The following is a 21,035-nucleotide window of genomic DNA, read 5'->3' on the forward strand; positions in this document are numbered from 1 at the left end:
ATATTTTTAGACTACTTTCTTAAAGGTCAACCAATTTATGGTCAGAAAGGCAATTTTAATAGTTGCTGAAACATAACAGAAGGCTAAATCCCATGCCAAAAAATTTACATAATGTATTTAAAAGCTAAGTGAAAATTGGAAGTGCAGTTCTGGTTTTTACTTAATAGAAGTCACAGGGCGCCTGGGTGGCTCAGTTGGTTAAGCGACTGCCTTCGGCTCAGGTCATGATCCTGGAGTCCCGGGATCGAGTCCCGCATCGGGCTCCCTGCTCAGCGGGGAACCTGCTTCTCCCTCCCGACCCTCCCCCCTCTCACGTGCTCTCTCTCTCAGTCTCTCTGTCTCAAATAAGTAAATAAAATCTTTTAAAAAAAAAAAAGAATGAGGGGCGCCTGGGTGGCTCAGTTGGTTAAGCGACTGCCTTCGGCTCAGGTCATGATCCTGGAGTCCCGGGATCGAGTCCCGCATCGGGCTCCCTGCTCAGCGGGGAGTCTGCTTCTCCCTCTGGCCCTCCTCCCTCTCATGCTCTCTGTCTCTCATTCTCTCTCTCTCAAATAAATAAAATCTTAAAAAAAAAAAAAAAGAAGAAGTCACAGACAGGGACAGAATAAGTTTTGATAACTATTATCAAAAAAGAGCCAAAAGGACCTTTCTAGACTAAGTTCCCAGAGGACACGGGCGGTGTCTTTGAAACCCTGCCAGTGTTTACAGGGAATCAGTACACGTGAGTTGGATCAACGCGCCCCCAAGAGCCTCTAGCTGACAGCCCCCTTTCAGCGGACTAGAAAAACGCAAAAGAAGAACTATCAACTAGGAAACCTCACTGAGAAAGGGTTCGGATAGAGCACTGGGCCAGTTCACAGATTCATTCAACAAACATTTACTAACTACCCTATGCCCGGCACTGTCCTAGGTGCACGGAGTTTTGTGGTTACGTAACAGACAGGGTCCCCGCCCACCTGCAACTCGGCACACTCCATGCCCAGAGAGTTAAACCTGTGGTCGAGTGCGCTGAAGGAATAATGCACAGAGCTTACAACGGGCAAAACGCAATTTGGGGCAGCTGGGTTTAAACGGGGGGTGTCAGGACAGGCCTCCTTGCAAGGTGAGACCGGAAGCCAACACTGGCGGCCCGGGAAGCCGGGTGGAGTGCGTTCCGGGACCGGGGCTGCGGGCGCGCAGGGCCCGGCGCTCGGCCCGTGGCAGCGGGGCGGGCGCGGCCGGAGGGGCGCGGAAGGCGGGGGCCGTCCGGCGAGCCGCACCGGCCTGGGCGCTGCGGTCTCCGTCCCCGGCGGAGCGCCGCCGCACTGTTCACGTTGGAGGGGGTCGCCTCACTCTCCCGCCTGCCCCCACACATCTCCAGTCCCGGTGCGTGTCGTTGCGTCCTCAACGAGCCGGGTCCGCGAGGGTGGGCCCCGGGGCAGGGAGCGCAGTGCCGCGGGTGCGGAGGAAGGACGCCCGGCCCCTCCCTCGCGGGGGTAGTCACCTGAGCGACTCAGCACTTCGCACTCGCCGGGCCCGCAGAAAATCGCTGCCAGGGCCGAGAGCTCCTCCCGGGCGGGCTCCGCCATGGCCGCCCCGCTGCCGCCGCCGCCCCTCCCCTTCCGCCGCCGCCGCCGCCGCCGCCGCCGCCCCCGCCCCCACCGGCCCGGAGCGGCGCGGCCGGGCGGCCACTGGGGGGCGCCCCGCGTCTCCCTCGCGCGCCGCCCCGGGCGGGGACGGGGGCCTAGGAGGCCGCCCAGAAGCTCCTGCTCGCAGACTCGGGACGCCCGAAATCCCCTAACTTTAGCCCAGGCTTTGAACACCCACCATTCCCGCCCAGACTTGGCCCTGGACTGCCGGGGTGGACAGACTGGGCGAAAGGAACTTGACGGTTAGGAAGACAAAAACAAGCAGGAAAGTGACCAGTGAGGAGGTGAGCCCTGGTCCGGCTCAGAACTGAACTAGGTGTTGGGGACCTTGCAGTTAGCAGGAGATACTCTGTCCCGATGAAGCCTTTAGTGACTCTGGCAGTGTGAGACACCCGGAAAAGGCCCAGGGCAGTAACAAGCCCAGATGCTGAGCTGTGACTGGCGCTGGGACTCTGGACCAGGGCCGGATTCCTGAGACCTTTCTCTTAACCCCGCAAAAGCCTAGGACCTGCAGGTCCTGCCATTCTAAGGATGTTACTGGGGTGGCTCTGGACCTTGTGGGGAGCTATGCGCCAGGTTGCTGGAAGCAACGTCTTAACCTTCCCCATTTGTCTCCTGTCTTCACAGGGGGCAGCCCAGACTCCTTGGCCTTGGGGGGTACCTCAAGTGTATAAACGTAGCAAACTCTAGCTTTTCAATATTACTCATTTTGTGATATTCGATGCAATACAAAACAGTGCGGCTCTTAAAGCCTAATAATGGAATGATCGTCCTTGAATCCAGCACTTCAATTGAAGAATTTGAGCAATACCAATTGGGTAACAGAATTATCAATCCATTCTGTTCCAGCTTTGATTTAGTGAACAAGATTACAATGATCCTCTGTGATAGTTCTATCAGTCAGCGCGTTTAGCTTGTCCTTTTGTTTTTCTAAGTAACAATTTAAAATTTTGCAGCCCCAAGAAGTGGCTGGTCTAGCTCACTGAGGTTCCACAATTTTTTCTTTGTATCAGAAATAAGTTTGTAAGATAAATCAGAGAACTTAGATGGCTACACAGTGACTCCTGTCATTGACCTACAGAAGTCACAACAAACGGGGCTGATTTTAAGATTCTGAATCCATGTTACCATGCTCAACATCATTCCCACTGTTGCTAAAAAGAGATTTTAAAAAGAAAAAGATGCTGGCTTCCAAAAAAAGAAAGGAAATCTAACCAGATAGACTGCAGGAGAAATGCTTTTCGCAGGATGCCATGGGATTTCAGTGACCCCAAGTAATTAAGAGCACTGCTGTGCACATAATTGGGAAAGACAAAGGTTTATTTAAACTCATAATTATCTCTAATGTGGCCAATTTGTTTAATAATAATTTTTAAAATTTCTTTGAGTTATTTCCAAAATAGCAGTTCAGTAGGTTCATAATTAGCTTCTAAGGAGTTTGGTGAACAAAAGAATAAATTTTTAATTTAAAATATCACTTAAGTTATTTGATTTTAGTTTGAAGTCCAATGTCAGTATTAAAATACAAATATTGGTTATTTGACTTACTTATTTAAGATAGTCTACAAAAAACCAAATAGTTCATATCTTATTTTTAATTTCCCAAATTCAACATAATTGATATGAGTGAAATATATGAACAGCAAGACTCCAGTTGTCAGAAATATTAGGAGACAATCACAAAGCTTGCTGTCAGCTAGGGTTTCATGAAATTGATGTAAGAGTCCATCGATCTATTTAAAATTTTCTTCATAAAATTTTCTTGTCAATAGGTTTCTTCTTTGCTCTTCCTTTCTCCGTTGATTTCTTAACCTGCTTTTCATCCTCCATTTAGCATGTTTAAATAAAAAAGGAGTCGATGTGAATGTCTTTTAAATTGACACTATCCTAAGGCCCTGAAATCCCTCGAATGAGTTTCTACTCTCTGACATTTGGAAGAAATCATCACAGAGAAAGCATAATGTCAGCTTGATATTTCTCGCACTATGAAAATATCAGCTACGTGTCAAATATCTAAACCCTACCTTAATGTAAGAAATTTTCTTGTATTCACAGGCTACTGAAAAGTCTAAATATTTCAATGTGGAATGAACGTCTAGACATGTAGATGAATGTCTAGTTAGAGCATGGTCTCTCTGCCTCTCCCTCTCCAATTCTTCCTCAAACAGTGTGTGATTTGCTAGAATATTATTTATACAAGCAACTTTTCTAAACAGTTGTTTTACCAAGACCATAAGGAGGAGAAGTTTTAAATCTCTGACCTCCAGTTAAAACCACTAGCTCAGGAAACAGTTCTTTTAGCTTTTCTGAGAAAATACTTCTACTCACTTTATCACTGGGTAGTATGTAGACCTAAATACTCACACTGTATCTGAAAATGTAAGTCAAACCCCACTTGGGCATAGAAGTAAGAATACACAATTTTAAGAGTATTAGCAGAGGTTGGTTAAATGTTAGTATCATGTCAAAAAAGCTAAGAATACTGAAGTAGTGGGACATGATAAGGAAAATGATCATGTTAAGACTATAAGAAAAGTAAAAATACTTTTTAAGAACTACTAAGAGTATTGTATACCTGAAACTAATATAACACTGTATGTTAACTAACTGGAATTAAAAAAGAGAGAGAAAACCACTAAGTAAAGAACAAAAGAGGCACTGAATGCCAACTTGTGAAATGAACCTGAACTTCAATAAGCTGTGCTACTGGTTCTCCTAAAGAGTTTCTTATTTACTCATTTCATAAAATGTTCTTGGACACACACTGATTGTTGATTGGCCTGACCCTACAAGCTGAGTGTTTTGAGATACAGAAATGAAAGCAACAAGCCCTTGCTCTCAAAGACTTTAGATTTAGGTTAGACAAGTAAACACAACGAGCAACAATTACAAGTTCTTTCACCACATTTTCTTATTGGTGTGAAGGTCAATGTAATAGCTGAAAGCAATGGGTGGAGTAACACGCACTTCCCACAACTTCCCAGAGAAGAAATATGTTTATAATGTATAGGAACATAGTCTGTTTCCAAAGGTACGTAAAGACCGGTGAGTTGGTCATAGTTCTTTTTGTTCTATTAAAGTGTGAAAAGTCACAAACTGATTTTTCACCAAGATAACAAAATAAAAACAAATAAAATATGAGAATTTGACAGTGACTCTGCAATCATACCATTTGGTGGCAAGATCTGCCTCCACCATGTCCAAATAGTTTGTACTCACTCCAAAAGATCGGTGACGTTCTGCCTATGAGAAACATGCTTGATTCTTATGCATGAGTGATATCAAAACAGTTCCAGCTTGTTTTATGGGAAAACATCTACATGGCCCAGGTCCAATGACATAAAAGTTCAATGCCTTATCAATATTATAAAAACAAGTCTTCGGTATCAGTAGGGTTTTAGAGTTTGTATAATTAAAATAACATCCAACACTTAATTTGGGTTATTACTGTAACTGGATTGCTTTCATTAATTATATTTTGTCACAGTATACTACTAAAATAGCCAATTTTTATTATGGAGACAGGGGGAGGGTAGTTTGGGAACTATGTGACTTTTTAAAAATACTTCCTTTCAAACTCATAAAGGAACTATAAATGAGGAAACCCTGCCATTTTGGCAAAATAGATTCTCAGTGGTTGAAAATAGAAAGAGGTAGGTATATCAAAGAACCACATCTATGACTGGGAAAATTAGACCTGGATTTCCTTTTTTAAAAAATGGGGGGGGGGGGGGCCTGTAGGCAAAAGATGTATTAGATACAGAAAGAGGGAGGAAGAAGGGAATGAGGGAGAAAAAAAAGGAATGGGGGAGGGCACAGAGCAGGGAAATAGGAAGGTGAACACTTAAGAAGATAATATGAAAAGGATGAGTTTTATGAAGTGAAGAAAAACATGAGTTAATAATTTGGCTTTATTTCTAGAAGAAAAATGTAGCTTCATCTGCTTTTGAAGCAATAGAAAGACTTGAAACTTTATTGAGTAATAACATGAGATCTGAGATTTGCTTCAAAATAATGTAGAAAGGGTCGAGAGGCTGGAGTATGGATGTGGCTGAGTTGACCATAGATTAAAAACTGGTGCGGCAGAGTTGTGAGTGCAGAAGGATTTGGTATTTTATTCTGCCTATTTTTGTGTATTTTACATTCTCTATAATAAGTTACTTTTAAAACATATTCAATAGAGAATAGGTCAAGATATTTGACTTTTGCATAATGCTCAATAAGGAGAAAAGAGCAGAAATAAAGGGGGGGGGAATAGGAGGGAAAGGAAAAGAAGAAAAGAAGTGGGATTAAGTAGAGAAAACAGAGTTGGTGAGAGGTATGAAGAGACAGAAGATAACAGGTTCGAAAGTGGTATGTCCAATAAATGTATGGTTTAGGATCCATTACAGGTGAGAAAAGCACAAAACCTAAAACTTCAGCACCTTTAACGAGATACTGGGGTTTTTTGTCTTAGAGGTTCAAGTGGAGGGAGGCAGGCAGAGCTGGGGTGTTCTGCAACGTAGGGACCTATGGTCCTTCCCTTCCGTGGCTTTGCTCTGTACAGCATCGGGTCCCCACTGTCATGCCATACTCCAGGGTGGTCCCTGGAGCTCCAACCACCAAGTCTACATCTGGTCAGAAGAATGGGACTCAGTCTAATCCACTGACTGGAATTTAGTCCCATGACCACTCCCAGTTAAGGAGTTGGAAAATGGCATTTTTATTCTAGGAGGCCATGTACCCAGCTAAAAGTGGAAGAAAAAATGAAATATTATTATTATTCCTTTCTTATTATGGAGAAAGGGAAAATATTGGGAGGCAGCTGGTAGTCTCCACCACATCAAGTGGAGTTTTAGTCAAGAGATTAAGTTGTCACATACATAATTCTGTAGAGCTCACCTTTTCCCCATCCCTGGACTGCCACCACCCCTCACTGTTTGTCTCGCCCTGTTTTATTTTTCCCATAACATTTACCATTATCTGAAATCACCTTGTTTGTTTACCTGTGTCTTGTGGTTGCTCCACAGAAAACAGGATCAGTCCCCCATCAGCACCACCAAAGTGATGAGGACACACATGTACCAGAAGGGTCCAAAAGGGTTTACTGCTCACATGCTGAGGCTTTCTGGGAAGAATAGGGCAATTCAAAATGGCCTGACTGAAGTCAGGGGTGAATGGCTCTGGTGTTCATTGTGGTTAGGGGGTGGGGCCAGGGTTAGAACTCTAAACCCCAGCATCGCTGGGGTTTCTGTGGTCTGAACAAGGGAGGGAGTGCCCAGACTTTCTCACCCACTTGTCCAGAGGCGGGACAGAAGGGAAGAGGGAGGGCTGGGGCTCGAAAGCTGGCAGCAGTCAAACATCAAAAACAGAATCAGACATGTCTATTGTCTGTCTCCCCCAGAATTTGACCTCCGTGAAGCCAGGGGCCTTATCAGTCTTGTTCACCTGTGTCCTCCACATCTAAAACAGTGCCTAGTGAATTAGGAATGCAATGCATATTTGTTGATACAAATAAACTCACTGCAAAGTTTATAAACTCTTTATACAACTCCTTATTCAGCAGAGTTATGGAGCACCTACTATATCCTAGTGATTTTATGAGATCTCAGGCATTCCATGACGATGACTGAATATGACACAGTCACCATCCTGCAGAAGCTCCCAATCCAGTTTGGGAGAGACATCAGCCTTTCCTGGGGCCAGCTGGTAAGTGTCTTCCCAGGTGAATGGAGGGCTGTCAGAGAAGGCCAAGGAATTCTGGTTTGGCCATCATGCTTGAGTTTCCCCATCATAGGGTACAAGGAGGAATGCTGGAGAAAAAGAGGGCTGGAAAAATAAATCTCTACTTTCATTCAACAAGCATTTATTGAACACCTTACTATGTGCCAAGTATTACACCAGGCCCCGAGGAAACTATGGCTTTTGACACAGACCTCTTGGAAGTTGTAGTGTAGTGGGAGAGACAGGTCTTAAGAGAGAACTCATTTGGTAATCAGCAGCCTGTTGAAATCATGGCAATAGATGAAATTGCCTGCCTGCATCTCAAGAATTTCGTAATGACGGTGATGTTTCCCAGCAATTGGAACAGAGAAGCACTGGTTTGCCAATTTTTCTAACACAATCTGGATCAAGACAATAGTCCCTTTGTGGTAGGGTTTCTGTATTTCCCTGTTGTTTTCACTTTTTTGTTTCATTCTGTTTTCAGTGGAGAGAAAAATCAAGCCAAGAAAAAAAAAATTCCTTTGTGGCACTTTTATCACTTGGAAGGGTCTCTGTCTCTCCCTAGGAATATAAAACTATCTTAGAATAGAAAGGTAGATCTAGAATACTTGGTCTATTGTTTCAGATAAAATCCTGCTATATTTATGTGATTCTCATTGCTCTTTGAAACCTTGATTGGCCAGTAATTTCTTCACTGATAGCTTCATTTATTTTAAAAGGAACATTATACTTCAAGAAGAAGCAATGGCCAGGGTTCCTACTATTGGGATCATATTACCAAATACTCTGTCCCATCTCCTTCTCCTTTCTTATAAGCTACTTTCCCAGCTCTTTACCTGGTGAATTCTTACCCGTTCTTTAGATCTCAATCACACCCCTCCATCTGAGTCTGAGTTGAGGACCCTTCCTACATTTCCCCACCACTTATCATATTTACACACTTGTCAAACTGTACTGTAATTGCTTATGTGTCTACAACCCCAGTAGGGTATGACTTTCATGCGGTGAGTAATAGACATTGTGCTTGTCCTCGTTCTCTGGACAGTGATTGACTCCTTGTTGGGTGGACAACTTTTGAGCCCCCACTCTGTCTGGTTATTCTATCTTTGGTTGTACCTCCAACTTTAGCACAGTGACTGCCATATAAAAGGCACTCAGTATTTGTAGAATAAATCAAGAATGAGTGAACCCACAGTTACAGTGTCAAAGTAAATAGACTGTGGTTCATTTTTTCTTATTACCTCTACTCTGATTCTGACCAGATTTTATTAGCCCTTGAACATGTTAATACACATCAACATTAAGCAAGCAGATTATTACCCATGTCTTTACTGGAATTACATTTGGAGTAATGAAGAAAGTACAAATGGGCAAAAAGTAGTGAATTACTCCTACTAAAGTCCCATGGATTCACACAGGGGAGTGAAAGGGAGAAGTATATTGTCATCTTACAGTAACTTTGTACATTTCAGTAATAGTCTCCCACAGTTGCCACTTCACTTTGTTGTATACAAAGAAAAAATAAATTTTAAGTAATTATTTACAAAATATAAAGTTTTGAGATTGCTGGGCTAAGTCTGGAAGTCATGTGGTAGGTAAGTCTATATAGTGTTTATATCCGAAATTGAAATGGGACACCACATGCTACCTGATCCAGCCTGGCTAAAAATATATCCTATTTCCACCTGTGTGTGTGTGTGTGTGTGTGACTAGGGTATACATTTTATTTACTATTCAGGTTAATATTAATCTTTTTAAAAATAACGAAATCACTTGAAGACAGGGTAGTTATATATAACAACATAGCCATAGTAATTAAGATTAAGTTATAAAACAGATTTTTCACCCTATAACTCATGATCACTTAAGAAGTTTCGTTTCTCCTTTTTTCTTTTCTTTCTTTTTTGTTGATACTTTAATATGTTGTTGACCCATGATTTAAGTTAAAAGACCACATTATGTTGAAAGGGGCCCAGGGAACTTTTTTGTTATGCTAGAACTATTCTATTTCTTGATTGGGGTGGTGGTTACATGAGTTTATGCCATTTAACTGTACTGTTTTAGACCTATGCATTTTATTTTACATAGCGTATATCTCAATTAAAAAAAAAAAGAGTACTGGGAGGAAAATACATGTTAGTAAGTTCATCATACTTTTATAAGATTCCTTTTTTTCTGATTTTGAGCTGAATGTGCCCTCAACTTAAAATTGAAGGAAGTTGTTCTTTTAAAACTCTTAAGCCTTGCTGCTGCTTGATTTTTACGTTATAACAACAAATCTTGGCAAGAAAAGGCTGCAGGTCTCAAGTATCTTCAAATGGCACCAACTAGTCTCTGTGAGTAGGATGCTAATAGAACTGAAGAAAACCATTCCTTCAATTAGGGCAAGTTGTTTTTAGCCTAAAACTCAGCCTACCATTTCCTGTTGGTGTAAAAGAAAGACAATGTGATTGATACAAGTACACTTCATTTTATACAGATTAAAGAGGGGTTATTCAAATACTTTCTAATGTGCTAAACAAGCTCACTATTTCAAATAATTTTATGGTGACTTGTTTTTTCTAAGTGAGGGACCTGTAATAATGTGGGCTGTCTACCATTTGTACATCAACCCTTAGATGCACCTATTTCCACGTTTTAACAACTCTGAAACTGGGAGTCTTTATACCATTGACAGCACCTTGCACGGGCCATTGGCCAGGCAGCAGACACTGAGGTGGCTTGCACATGCATTAACTTGGATGTTCTCCTTGATCACATGATTTCTGGTGAGATCATGAAAGCAGCAGTCTCAAAATTTGCAGAATGGCAGAATGGGTATTAGCAACTTGGAAAATATCCTAGAATCTTCGCATTAGTGGAGTGACTTCTTTAAAAGAAATGCTGTTTCGGGGCGCCTGGGTGGCTCAGTTGGTTAAGCGACTGCCTTCGGCTCAGGTCATGATCCTGGAGTCCCGGGATCGAGTCCCGCATCGGGCTCCCTGCTCGGCAGGGAGTCTGCTTTCTCCCTCTGACCCTCCCCCCTCTCATGCTCTCTTTCTCTATCTCATTCTCTCTCAAACAAAAAAAAAAAAGAAAGAAATGCTGTTTCACTGATGCTCTTGATGGAATAAAGGATGATATATATGGAAAAACACAGACACTGATGCCTCTGAGTTGAGACATTGATTCACAGCCATCAGACACAGAATGTGAGGGAGCTTCAGGAATACTTTAACCAATTTATTGTTCTATTTTCCTTTTTATGTATGTACAACAGTGGTATTTGATAATGTACCATCTAAATAAGTCTAAAAAAGCTTTTTCAAGAAGTGTAAAAAATTCCAAGTGATAAGAGACTGAACCATAGTATAACTGGCAGTATTTTGGGGCAGCATATTTCATTTTTGATGGTACCTAAAATAATGGCTTATCTTACAACTGATGGCATCTTACATGCTCTCGAAGCTGATCATCACAATTTTTGTCTGTTGGCTTTTCAGCCGGGGGGTGGGGGTGGGGGGGATGAAAGAGCAGGCAGGAAAGAATCTTAAGTGTATGATGACAATAAGTACTATTTATTGAGTAGCTACTATAGGCCAGTGTTAGGCTAAGTGACTTATGTATATCATTACATGTAATTCTCCTCCAAAAGTCTGAGAAAGTTACTACTGAACTGACTTTTATCAGTTCAGAACCGTTAAATAACATGTCCTAGGTAAGTCTGCAAAGCTGAATTTGAACTTTGTTTTGGCTGACCTCCAAAGTTCTTGACCTTTTTATAATAACTTCTTCCCCAACTCTCCCCCTGAAGAGCACTCCAACTAGTCTCTCTCTCTCTCTCTTTTTTTTTAGTTTTACTTTTTTTTTTTTAGAGAGGGAGGAAAGGTAGAGGGAGAGAGAGAATCTTTTTTTTTTTTTAAAGATTTTATTTATTTATTTGAGAGAAAGAGAATGAGAGAGAACACATGAGAGGGGATAGGGTCAGAAGGCAAAGCAGACTCCCTGCCGAGCAGGGAGCCCGATGCGGGACTCGATCCCGGGACTCCAGGATCATGACCTGAGCCGAAGGCAGTCGCCCAACCAACTGAGCCACCCAGGCGCCCCTTAGTTTTACTTTTTAAGTAATCTCCACACCCAATGTGGGGCTGAAACCCACAACCCCGAAATCAAGAGTCACATGCTCTACTGGCTGAGCCAGCCAGATGCCCCAGCACTCAAACTACTCTGAAGGGTTAACTTGCTTCAAGCTTATGCACTCCTTGCTTGCTGACCTAAATCCCTTGGTCGGTAGCAGAATTAACTTACTTTCCTCGAGGTTTGTAGACCCACTGGCCTTAAGGAGTGAAGGACCAGACTTTGCCAGAAGATAAGGCCTGACTGCATTTGAAAACAGCTGCCAAAGATGCCACCAACTCTGTTCGGGCTCATGTCAACAGACACCTAACCGTCTGGGCACCTGCTTCTCCTGCCAGCAGCCCCCTCCCTTTTCCCCTTTCAAGCCCTCTGGCTTCCCCTAGACAGAGAATGTGGTCTTTGAGATGTTAGTCCACTGTCTTCTCAGGTTGCCAGCTTCCCGAGTAGAGCAACCTTTTCTTTCTCACCATCACTTGTCTCTCGAGTATCGATTTTGCAGCCACAAACAGCCAAACCTGAGTTCATAACTGGTTCTCTGTTGGGTGACACCCCAACCCCGCCATCCCCAGAAGTTCAAATGAAAGCTTCAAGAAGATAAAGATAATGAGCGAGAGAGAGAGTCCTAGCAGCATTCAGTTCTGTGCAGGTTTTTCTGGAAGACAGCTCTATCTTGATTTGGGAGTGCAGGTCTTCCTACAATTGTGTGAGCTATCCCAGAATCCTAACACCAAACCACCCTCTTTCTTGGCCTTAGCCAGTTCCCTTTGGGACTGCATCACTTGCCACAGAGAGCATACTACTATAACACTTCACGGTTCTAATACACGTACACATTTTACTAGTGATAGGAAGATATGACTTCGTGCACACCTTGATTTTTATTTTTTAATTTTATTATGTTATGTTAGTCACCATACAATACATCATTGGTTTTTGATGTGGTGATCCATGATCCATTGTTTTCGTATAACACCCAGTGCTCCATGCAGTACGTGCCCCCCTTAATACCCATCACCGGGCTAACCAATCCCCCCTCCCCCCTCCCCTCTAAAACCCTGTTTGTTTCTCAGGTCCATAGTCTCTCATGGTTCATCTTTCCCTCCAATTCCCCCCATTTTTCCCTTCCTTCTCCTAATGTCCTCCATGCAATTCCTTATGTTCCACAAATAAGTGAAACCATATGATAATTGACTTTCTCTGTTGACTTATTTCACTTAGCATAATCTCCTCCAGTCCCATCCATGTTGATGTAAAAGTTGGGTCTTCATCTTTTCTGATGGCTGAGTAATATTCCATTGTATATGTGGACCACATCTTCTTTATCCATTCATCTGTTGAAGGGCATCTTGGCTCTTTCCAGTTTGGCTATTGCGGACATTGCTGCTATGAACATTGGGGGTGCATATGGCCCTTCTTTTCACTACATCTGTGCCTTTGGGGTAAATACCCAGTACTGCAATTGCTGGGTCATAGGGTAGCTCTATTTTTAAATTTTTGAGGCACCTCCACACTGTTTTCCAAAGTGGCTGTACCAGCTTGTATTCCCACCAACAGTGTAAGAGGGTTCCCCTTTCTCCACAACCTCTCCAACGTTTGTTGTTTCTCTCCCTGTCCATTTTTGCTATTCTAACTGATGTAAGGTGGTATCTCAATGTGGTTTTGATTTGAATTTCCCTGATGGCTAATGATGATGAACATTTTTTCATGTGTCTGTTAGCCATTTGTATGTCTTCTTCAGAGAAGTGTCTTTTCATATCTTCTGCCCACTTTTTGACTTGATTATTTGTTTTTTGGGTGTTGAGTTTGAGAAGTTCTTTATAGATCTTGGATACCAGCCCTTTACCTGTAGTATCATTTGCAAATATCTTCTCCCATTCTGTGGGTTGCCTCTTTGTTTTGTTGACTGTTTCCTTTGCTGTGCAGAAGCTTTTTATCTTGATGAAGTCCCAAAAGTTCATTTTTGCTTTTGTTTCACTAGCTTTTGGAGATGTATCTTGAAAGAAGTTACTGTGGGCGATGTCAAAGAGGTTACTGCCTATGTTCTCTTCTAGGATTTTGATGGATTCCTGTCTCACATTGAGGTCTTTCATCCACTTTGAGTTTATCTTTGTGAATGGTGTTAGAGAATGGTTGAGTTTCATTCTTCTGCATGTGGCTGTCCAATTTTCCCAGCACCATTTATTGAAGAGACTGTCTTTTTTCCATTGCATGTTTTTTCCTGCTTTGTCAAAGACTATCTGACCACAGAGTTGAGGGTCCATATCTGGGTTCTCTATTCTGTTCCATTGGTCTATATGTCTGTTTTTGTGCCAGTGCCATGCTGTCTTGGTGATCACTGCTTTGTAATATAGCTTGAAATCGGGCAACGTGATGCCCCCAGCTTTGTTTTTCTTTTTCAACATCTCCTTGGAGATTCGGGGTCTTTTCTGATTCCATACAAATTTTAGGATTGTTTGTTCCAGCACTTTGAAAAATGTCATTGGAATTTTGGTCAGGATGGCATTGAAGGTATAGATTGCTCTGGGTAGCATAGACATTTTAACAATGTTTATTCTTCCGATCCATGAGCATGGAATATTTTTCCATCTTTTTGTGTCTTCTTCAATTTCTTTCATGAGTGTTCTGTAGTTCCTAGAGTATAGATCCTTTACCTCTTTGGTTAGGTTTATCCCGAGGTATCTTATGGTTTTTGGTGCTATTGTAAATGGAATCGTTTCTCTAATTTCTCTTTCTACAGTTGCGCACGCCTTTAACACACAGTCTGAGCCCAGCTGGCTTACTTCACTGAGCCGCACAAGGGCTGAAGCTGGCTGTTTCAGGGACAGCCTGCAGCCCTGGAGGCGCCTGATTCGGCTTGGGTTTAAGCTAGAGTAGTGCTCCCCGGGCGGCGCGGGTTTGCTCTCTGCAGTTTCACTTCCCCGGGTCAACCTCGGTGGGGAAGCACACGATCCTCCTGAAGAATCAGCAGAAGGCCAAGAGTCGCCTAACACTACGTCCAGTGCCTGCCTCACTCACCTCGCTTCATCTCCTGGCCGAGTCACCTGGTAGTCTCCCACCGTCACAAGAACACGAAGATAGGGGCGCCTGGGTGGCTCAGTTGGTTAAGCGACTGCCTTCGGCTCAGGTCATGATCCTGGAGTCCCGGGATCGAGTCCCGCATCGGGCTCCCTGCTCGGCGGGGGGGGTCTGCTCCTCCCTCTGACCCTCCCCCCTCTCATGTGCTCTCTGTCTTTCTCATTCTGTCTCAAATAAATAAATAAAATCTTCAAAAAAAAAAAAAAGAACACGAAGATATTTTGAGGGAGAGAGACCACATTCACGTAACTTTTATCCCAGGTATCTCATTATAATCGTTCTATTTTATTAGCAGTTATGTTCAATCACTTCTTCCCTAATTGAGAAATTAAATTTTATCATAGGGATGCCCGTGTAGGGAAAACCATGGTACATAGAGGGTTCGTGCTACCCACGGTTCCCGGCGTCCGCGCGGCGGGGCTGTCTCGGAAGGCCCGGCCCCGGACCAGGGGGCCCTGCTGTATGGCTTCAGCAGCAGGGGCGGGGGAGCAGCGTGCAGCTCAAAGAACACAGGCCCGGGGCGCCAGGGTGGCTCAGTCAGTTAAGCATCTGCCACTTGGTTGCGCCTCGGGTTGTGATCTCGTGGTTGTGGGATCAACGCCGGCACTGGGCTCTGCGCAGCGCGGAGTCCGCTTCTGCCCCTCTCTCCCTCTCCCTCCCCGCTCACAATCTCTCTCTCTCAAGTAAGTAAGTGAAATCTTTACCAAAAAAAAGAACCCAGGACCACAAACCTACTCGGTTTCCCTGTGAGCAGCTGTTTGCCTACAAGCTGCCTAACTCTGAGAACTCAATTTCCCCAGCTGTAAGAAGATGCAAATTACGAGATGATTTCGAAGAACTTCTCCGGTGTTAAAATTCGTGGCTCCTGCACAAATGAAAGCCATCCAGATATCGCGTGAGTCACACTATGTGTAAATAGATCCGGTGGCTTTCATGGCCAGTTCCACCCCCAGTTTCTTTGATAATATGTATTTTTTTTTTAGTAGAATTCAAATTCAATATCTCAAGTGATATGCTTAACAAAATTAAGAGTTTTGCTCAGTGGTAAGAATGTTTTTTAAACTATAAAATATTTATGGATGAAATAGAAGAAATAAATTGATGTTAAAAACCTTATCTCCAGGAACTATCTGAAGATTTTTTTTTTTTTTTTTTTTTTTTTACCACAAGACTTGTGACTCAGGGAGGGAAACCCGCCAAGTTCTGGAATGATGCACTGAGTTCTCATTCTTACCCCAGCATACATCCTTGAAATGGAAGTCAGATCTTTAACATTAGGCAGTAAGAAGGAGGCTGAAGGGTCCCTGTTTTTCCTTATGGACTACTGATTTCAAATTTTAATAACAAAATAGAATATATGATTACTTTTCTCCCCAAAATGATGACCTTTAAAAATACATATTAATAAATGATTTGCAATTATTAAAAAATTGTATATTCAATCTTAGGTAATTGAAACAATTTTACAAAGAAAAAACAACTCTTTAGCAAAAAATGTTGACTTGGAAAAACAAAACATGGAATGTGATTGGAAAAGTATGATATTATTTCTTCCAAAAGCACTAAATATCTTTTTTTCAACAGAAGTGGAATTGAGTCCATAATCTGCCTTCAATTAATAATGTATTTGAGGAGAGACTCCTGAATATTTTTTTTGTTTGTTTACTGGTGTCATGTAATCACCTGGAGCAGCTCTTTCCTAACTCAGTATTAAATATGGCTTGGAATTTTTTATAACTTTCTATGATTTCTAACTTGCTTATACTCAGGAAATTTTTCAGGGAGTAGTCTTCCTCCTGTGTTCACTGCTTTGGGTAACATTTTAACAAAAGGAAATCAAGGGAAGGAACGAAACTGTCTTTACCGAATTCTAATTATGTCCGCTGCCTAAAATGTTCACACCAACAGACAGGGGGCCACGGAACCACAAGCGTGAATATGTGGGCATGTCTGTCTACCTGTCTGTGCTTACACTGGGAAGGGCTTCCCAGCAGGACTTGCTGATTCAGGCATAGCAAGTACACCTTCTGCAAGAGCAAGGTTTGCCTTTCAAAATCCGTCAAGGTGAACCCTCGGCTCCCCACCTCCAGATCTCCAGTCATCAAGGCATCTTAATTAGTCACATGTAGCAAGGCCCAGATACAGCACTAGTTCCAACAGTACATAAATTAACTGGCTGTGAGGGCCAGGAGGAAGCTGACTCTCTGTGTGCCTCACAAGTAGCTAACAGCAGTGATGTTCAAAATACTTAGCACTGATGCAGCTTGGGCCCCAACCAATCTGATGAACATTAGGCATAAACATATTGGCTGCAGCAGTGCACCCGGGTTGAGTGTCACCCTGAGGGCCTGGTGCAACTTTATAGGTTACAAATGCATTTTAAAATATATTATCTTCAGGGGCGCCTGGGTGGCTTAGTCATTAAGCGTCTGCCTTCAGCTCGGGTAGTGATCCCAGGGTCCTGGGATCGAGCCCCAAATCGGGCTCCCTGCTCCTCGGGAAGCCTGCTTCTCCCTCTCCCACTCCCCCTGCTTGTGTTCCTTCTCTTGCTGTGTCTCTCTCTGTCAAATAAATAAATAAAATCTTTAAAAAAAATGCAATAAAATAAAATATATTATCTTCATTCATATGTGGAATTTAAGAAACAAAACAAATCAATAAAAGGTAAAAAAAAAAAAAAGAGTGAGAGGCAAACCAAGAAACAGACTCAACTATAGAGAACAAACTGATGGTCACCAGAGAGGAGGTGGGGGGCGGATGGGTTAAACAGGTGATGGGGATTAAGGAGGGCACTTGTGATGAGCACTGGGTGATGTATGCAAGTGTTGAATCGCTATATTGTACACCTGAGACTAATATTACACTGTATGATAACTGGTTAAAAATATATATAAATATATATTTTCCCACTTAATCCTCAAAAATTTGTTATGTAGGCATTATTCTTTTTCTAATTTATAGGGGAGGAAATGGAGGTTTGCTTACAGAAGCTAAGTTGTAGTAGGTCCCACAACTAGTAAGTGATAGAGCCTAGATAAATTATGGCTGCTTAACACAACCAGTTTTATTCTGTAGTTTCTCTTTCATTATCAGTGCTAATTATCAGGATGTGAAACTCAATAACTTTAATGTTTTAAACAGTCTTATGTATTCAGAAACTAGAAAATTAAAACTGACGAAAGTGTTGATTCAGTATTTCAACTTGGAATTGAATGGAGTGTTATTCAAATCACTCCATTACAGGTCATTCCCATTAAATGACTTCTTTCTTGGCCTATGGAAATGTTAACGACTAGCAAAAGAAATACGTGAAATATGTGAACACTTTCAGTATTTCTGGGAGGCTCTTCCATGCTCTTAATTTCTGCTACTGTCAGCATGTTAATAATCCGTATTGAAAAGTATGAATCAAATAGCTGACTTCCTGGATAAAATTTATCCTACAAGTTTAATCTCAGTAAGCAAGCCATGAAGTCATTAGGTCTTTCAAAGGGGTCTAAAAATTGACTTATCCAGGAAAGAAGGGACAAAGCTCCTGTTTAGAAAATTCCAAATAATTCATATAAATACTCCACCTCGAGGAGGTGGAAGCTAGCTCCTGACTCCTTAAGTGTGGGCTTTGCATAGTAACTTCCATTGAAAGAGGACAGTATAGAAGGGGAGGGAGGGAAGTAACTTTACAGTGGAGAAATTTGACAAATACTGCCTTAGCCAGGTGATCAAGCTTCACATCAGTAGTGATTAGTCATGTGATTAAAATGACTCTCTGAGTCTTCCTCCCAGAAGCCTATAACCCCAGTCTAATCATGAGGAAAGCATCAGACAAATCCCAGTCGAGGGACATTACACAAAAAATACCTGACCAGTACTCCTCAAAACTGCCAAGGTCATGGGGCACCTGGCTGGCTCAGTCAGTAGAACATGCAACTCTTGATCTCAGGGTTGGGAGTTCAACCCCCACATGGGGCATGGAGCCTACTTAAAAACAAACAAAATTGTCAAAGTCATCTAAAACTAGGAAAGTCTGAGAAATTGTCATAGCTGAGAGGAGCCTAAGGGGCCATGATGACTAAATGTTATGTAGCCTGGATGGGATTCTGTAACAAGAAACACCAGGTCTCAGTGAACTCAAAATTCCTCAAGAAGCAGATAATACAAGTGAGACTGGAATTCCTCGAAGCTGCCCTTGTTCTGAGAAAGCCTACCTCCACATCACCCCCCCCACACACACACACACAGTTATCCCCTCTCATTTTGCTTTCACAGCCAAGGTTCTTAGAAGGAAAGTGCAGACTTAACAGTCTCTACTTCATCTCTAATTCATTCTTCAAACCAGTGCAATCATGTGTCTATCCAACAATGACTCAAAGTCCAAATCCAGTGGGTCCTTCTCAGTATCCACTTATGTGACCTGATAAAAACTGAAATTGTTGATCACTCATTTTTATAAAATGCCCGGTTTCTGGGGCTTCTGGGTGGCTTAGTCGGTTAAGTGATTGCCTTCCGTTCAGGTCATGATCCCAGGGTTTCAACCCGTATCAGCTCTCTGCTCAGCAGGGAGTCTGCTTCTCCCTCTGCCACTCCCACTGCTTGTGCTCTCCTGCTCTCTCTGTGTCAAATAAATAAATAAAATCTTAAAAAAAAAAAAATGCCGGGTTTCCTTACCACGGCCTCCCCTATTCTTATAACTTTTCTTTTCCTTGCTAATATCTCAGGATATCTACCCTCCACTATTTTTATTTCTGCCTTTTTAAACTTGATAGAACTTGAGCTTCTTGGACTAGAGAAGGGTCACTTAAGTAACCCTTTAGTTATGCAAATATAGCATAAGTAGACACCCAACATTCTGGAATAAGGGACTTTTTTTTTTTTTGGTCTTAACAAAATCTGTCTCTCCCATTGGTGTGCAGAGCTGGTCATTGGGGGAGGAGATGACTAAGTCCCTATAAGAAACCTAGGGCCTTCTTGCAGAAAAGACATCAGAGGCCCATACTCCAATCTCCATGATTTGAATGTAGGAAAACCTGTAAAGGGTCAATCAAGGAGTCCTGACCAAAGTCTGCTAGAAAGAGAATTGACCAAGTATTCCAAGAGCTGAATGCACCAGGAAAATAAGACATGTTAACACAAAGACTCTGCTGCCCGTGCGGTGCTTGGGGGTGGTAGCCTCCCAAGAACTGTCTGATTTCCATAGTCCTGTGGGACCCAGGAATGCAAGCTCCCATGGGCACCAAAGTTGGCAATCAGGTGGTGTCCCCTGGGTAGCAGTCATTAGAACTGCTAGGGTGCCAGATGCATGCAAAGCTTTCCTCCGGGAGACACTGGCACTCTGGAGCACAGCACAGGGAGAGCGTGAAGATAGAATCCCTGGAAACAATTATAGTCAGCCCCTAGATGGGTGTTTAATTAGAAGCCTCCGTCCCTTCAGACTGCAGCCATGATAATTAGTTAGTTAATAGGCCTCCTTCACAGAAAGACCAAGCTCCTGCGTCTGTTGCCTCTTGCTGTGCCCTGGGAGTAGTACTGTTTAAAAAGCCTTTCTCCCTCTGTTACAGTCCTGTGGGACCCACAAGCATAAGCCCCACTGGCCACCAGAGCCAGGTGATATAGAAGTGACCCATGGTCGCAGCTGCAAAAATTGGGATACCAGAAAGGGGTATGACCTCTTTTCTGGGTGGCACTAATTACTGCAATCCCATGGGAGCAAGAACACAAGCTGCCCTGGGTTCCAGAGCCGGGTGGCCAAGGCAGCACCTGGGCTGCAGCCACAAAAAAGCTCCCTGCCAGGAGATACAAATGCTCTAGAGCATGGCAGAGGGATAGAGCAAAAGTGGCACCTGTGAGAGTCCATCCCAGAGAATGTTCCAGCAGGCTCCTACATGTCTGTGTTAAATTAGATGCCTGCCCTTCAGGCAGATACTTTAACATGAGCCTTCTTCACTTTAAGCCTGGGTGCAATTGGCTGCTTCTGACCTGAGCCTGGGGCTGGGTGAGTTTGAGTGCACAGGCCCTTTAAGAGCTGTTTCTCATATCACTTCAGTCTTGTAGGTATTGAGACATGAGCCCCCATTGGTTTTCAGAGTTAGATGTTTGGAGGCCCATCTCTCAGGGCAGGTCTTAAAAGTTAAGTTGCCCGATACAAGGTGCAAACCCTTTGGTCTTCGGGGTGAAGAGGCTTTGAATTTTCCAGGCTTTGAGTTTTCTCCTGGTTGTGGATCAACATGCTGAGGGTGGAGGGATTTATGGAGATTCTGTGCCAGGCTTTCCTGTCTGCTTCAATGTGGTCTTCTCGTTTGCCCAAAATGTAATCATCACTCAGCTACACTTTAGGTTTTTTAAAGAGAAACTGTTCCATATGTAGTGTGTATGTGGGAGGAGGTGAGTTCAGGATCTTCCTACGTTGCTATCATGAACTAGAACCAGAAGCCAATTCCATAGAAGAGGAGGGAACTCTTCCAAACTTATTTTATGAAGCCAGCATTACCCTGACACCAAAACCAGACAAGGACCGCA

The 21,035-nt window shown here is 42.9% G+C and overlaps 1 protein-coding gene across 3 annotated transcripts in view; it reads right to left on the minus strand.

The window, feature by feature from the left end:
* The window catches only part of RWDD3 (RWD domain containing 3), a 55,010-nt gene that overhangs the window by 9,093 nt on the left and 24,882 nt on the right, over positions 1-21,035 (minus strand). Inside the window, exon 1 of one of the 3 annotated variants that reach the window (XM_064588773.1) lies at positions 1,484-1,595. The exons of the other annotated variants lie outside the window; for them this stretch is intronic. Coding sequence (XP_064444843.1) covers positions 1,484-1,568 — 85 coding nt within the window. The 5' untranslated portion in view covers positions 1,569-1,595. Of the gene's footprint in view, positions 1-1,483; positions 1,596-21,035 lie in introns of those variants that run through there. 3 annotated transcript variants of the gene reach the window in all.

This window comes from Mirounga angustirostris, unplaced genomic scaffold, assembly GCF_029215605.1.
Source record: "Mirounga angustirostris isolate CCGP_5_RB_7025 unplaced genomic scaffold, mMirAng1.0.hap1 SCAF_4, whole genome shotgun sequence".
Taxonomy (NCBI): domain Eukaryota; kingdom Metazoa; phylum Chordata; class Mammalia; order Carnivora; family Phocidae; genus Mirounga; species Mirounga angustirostris.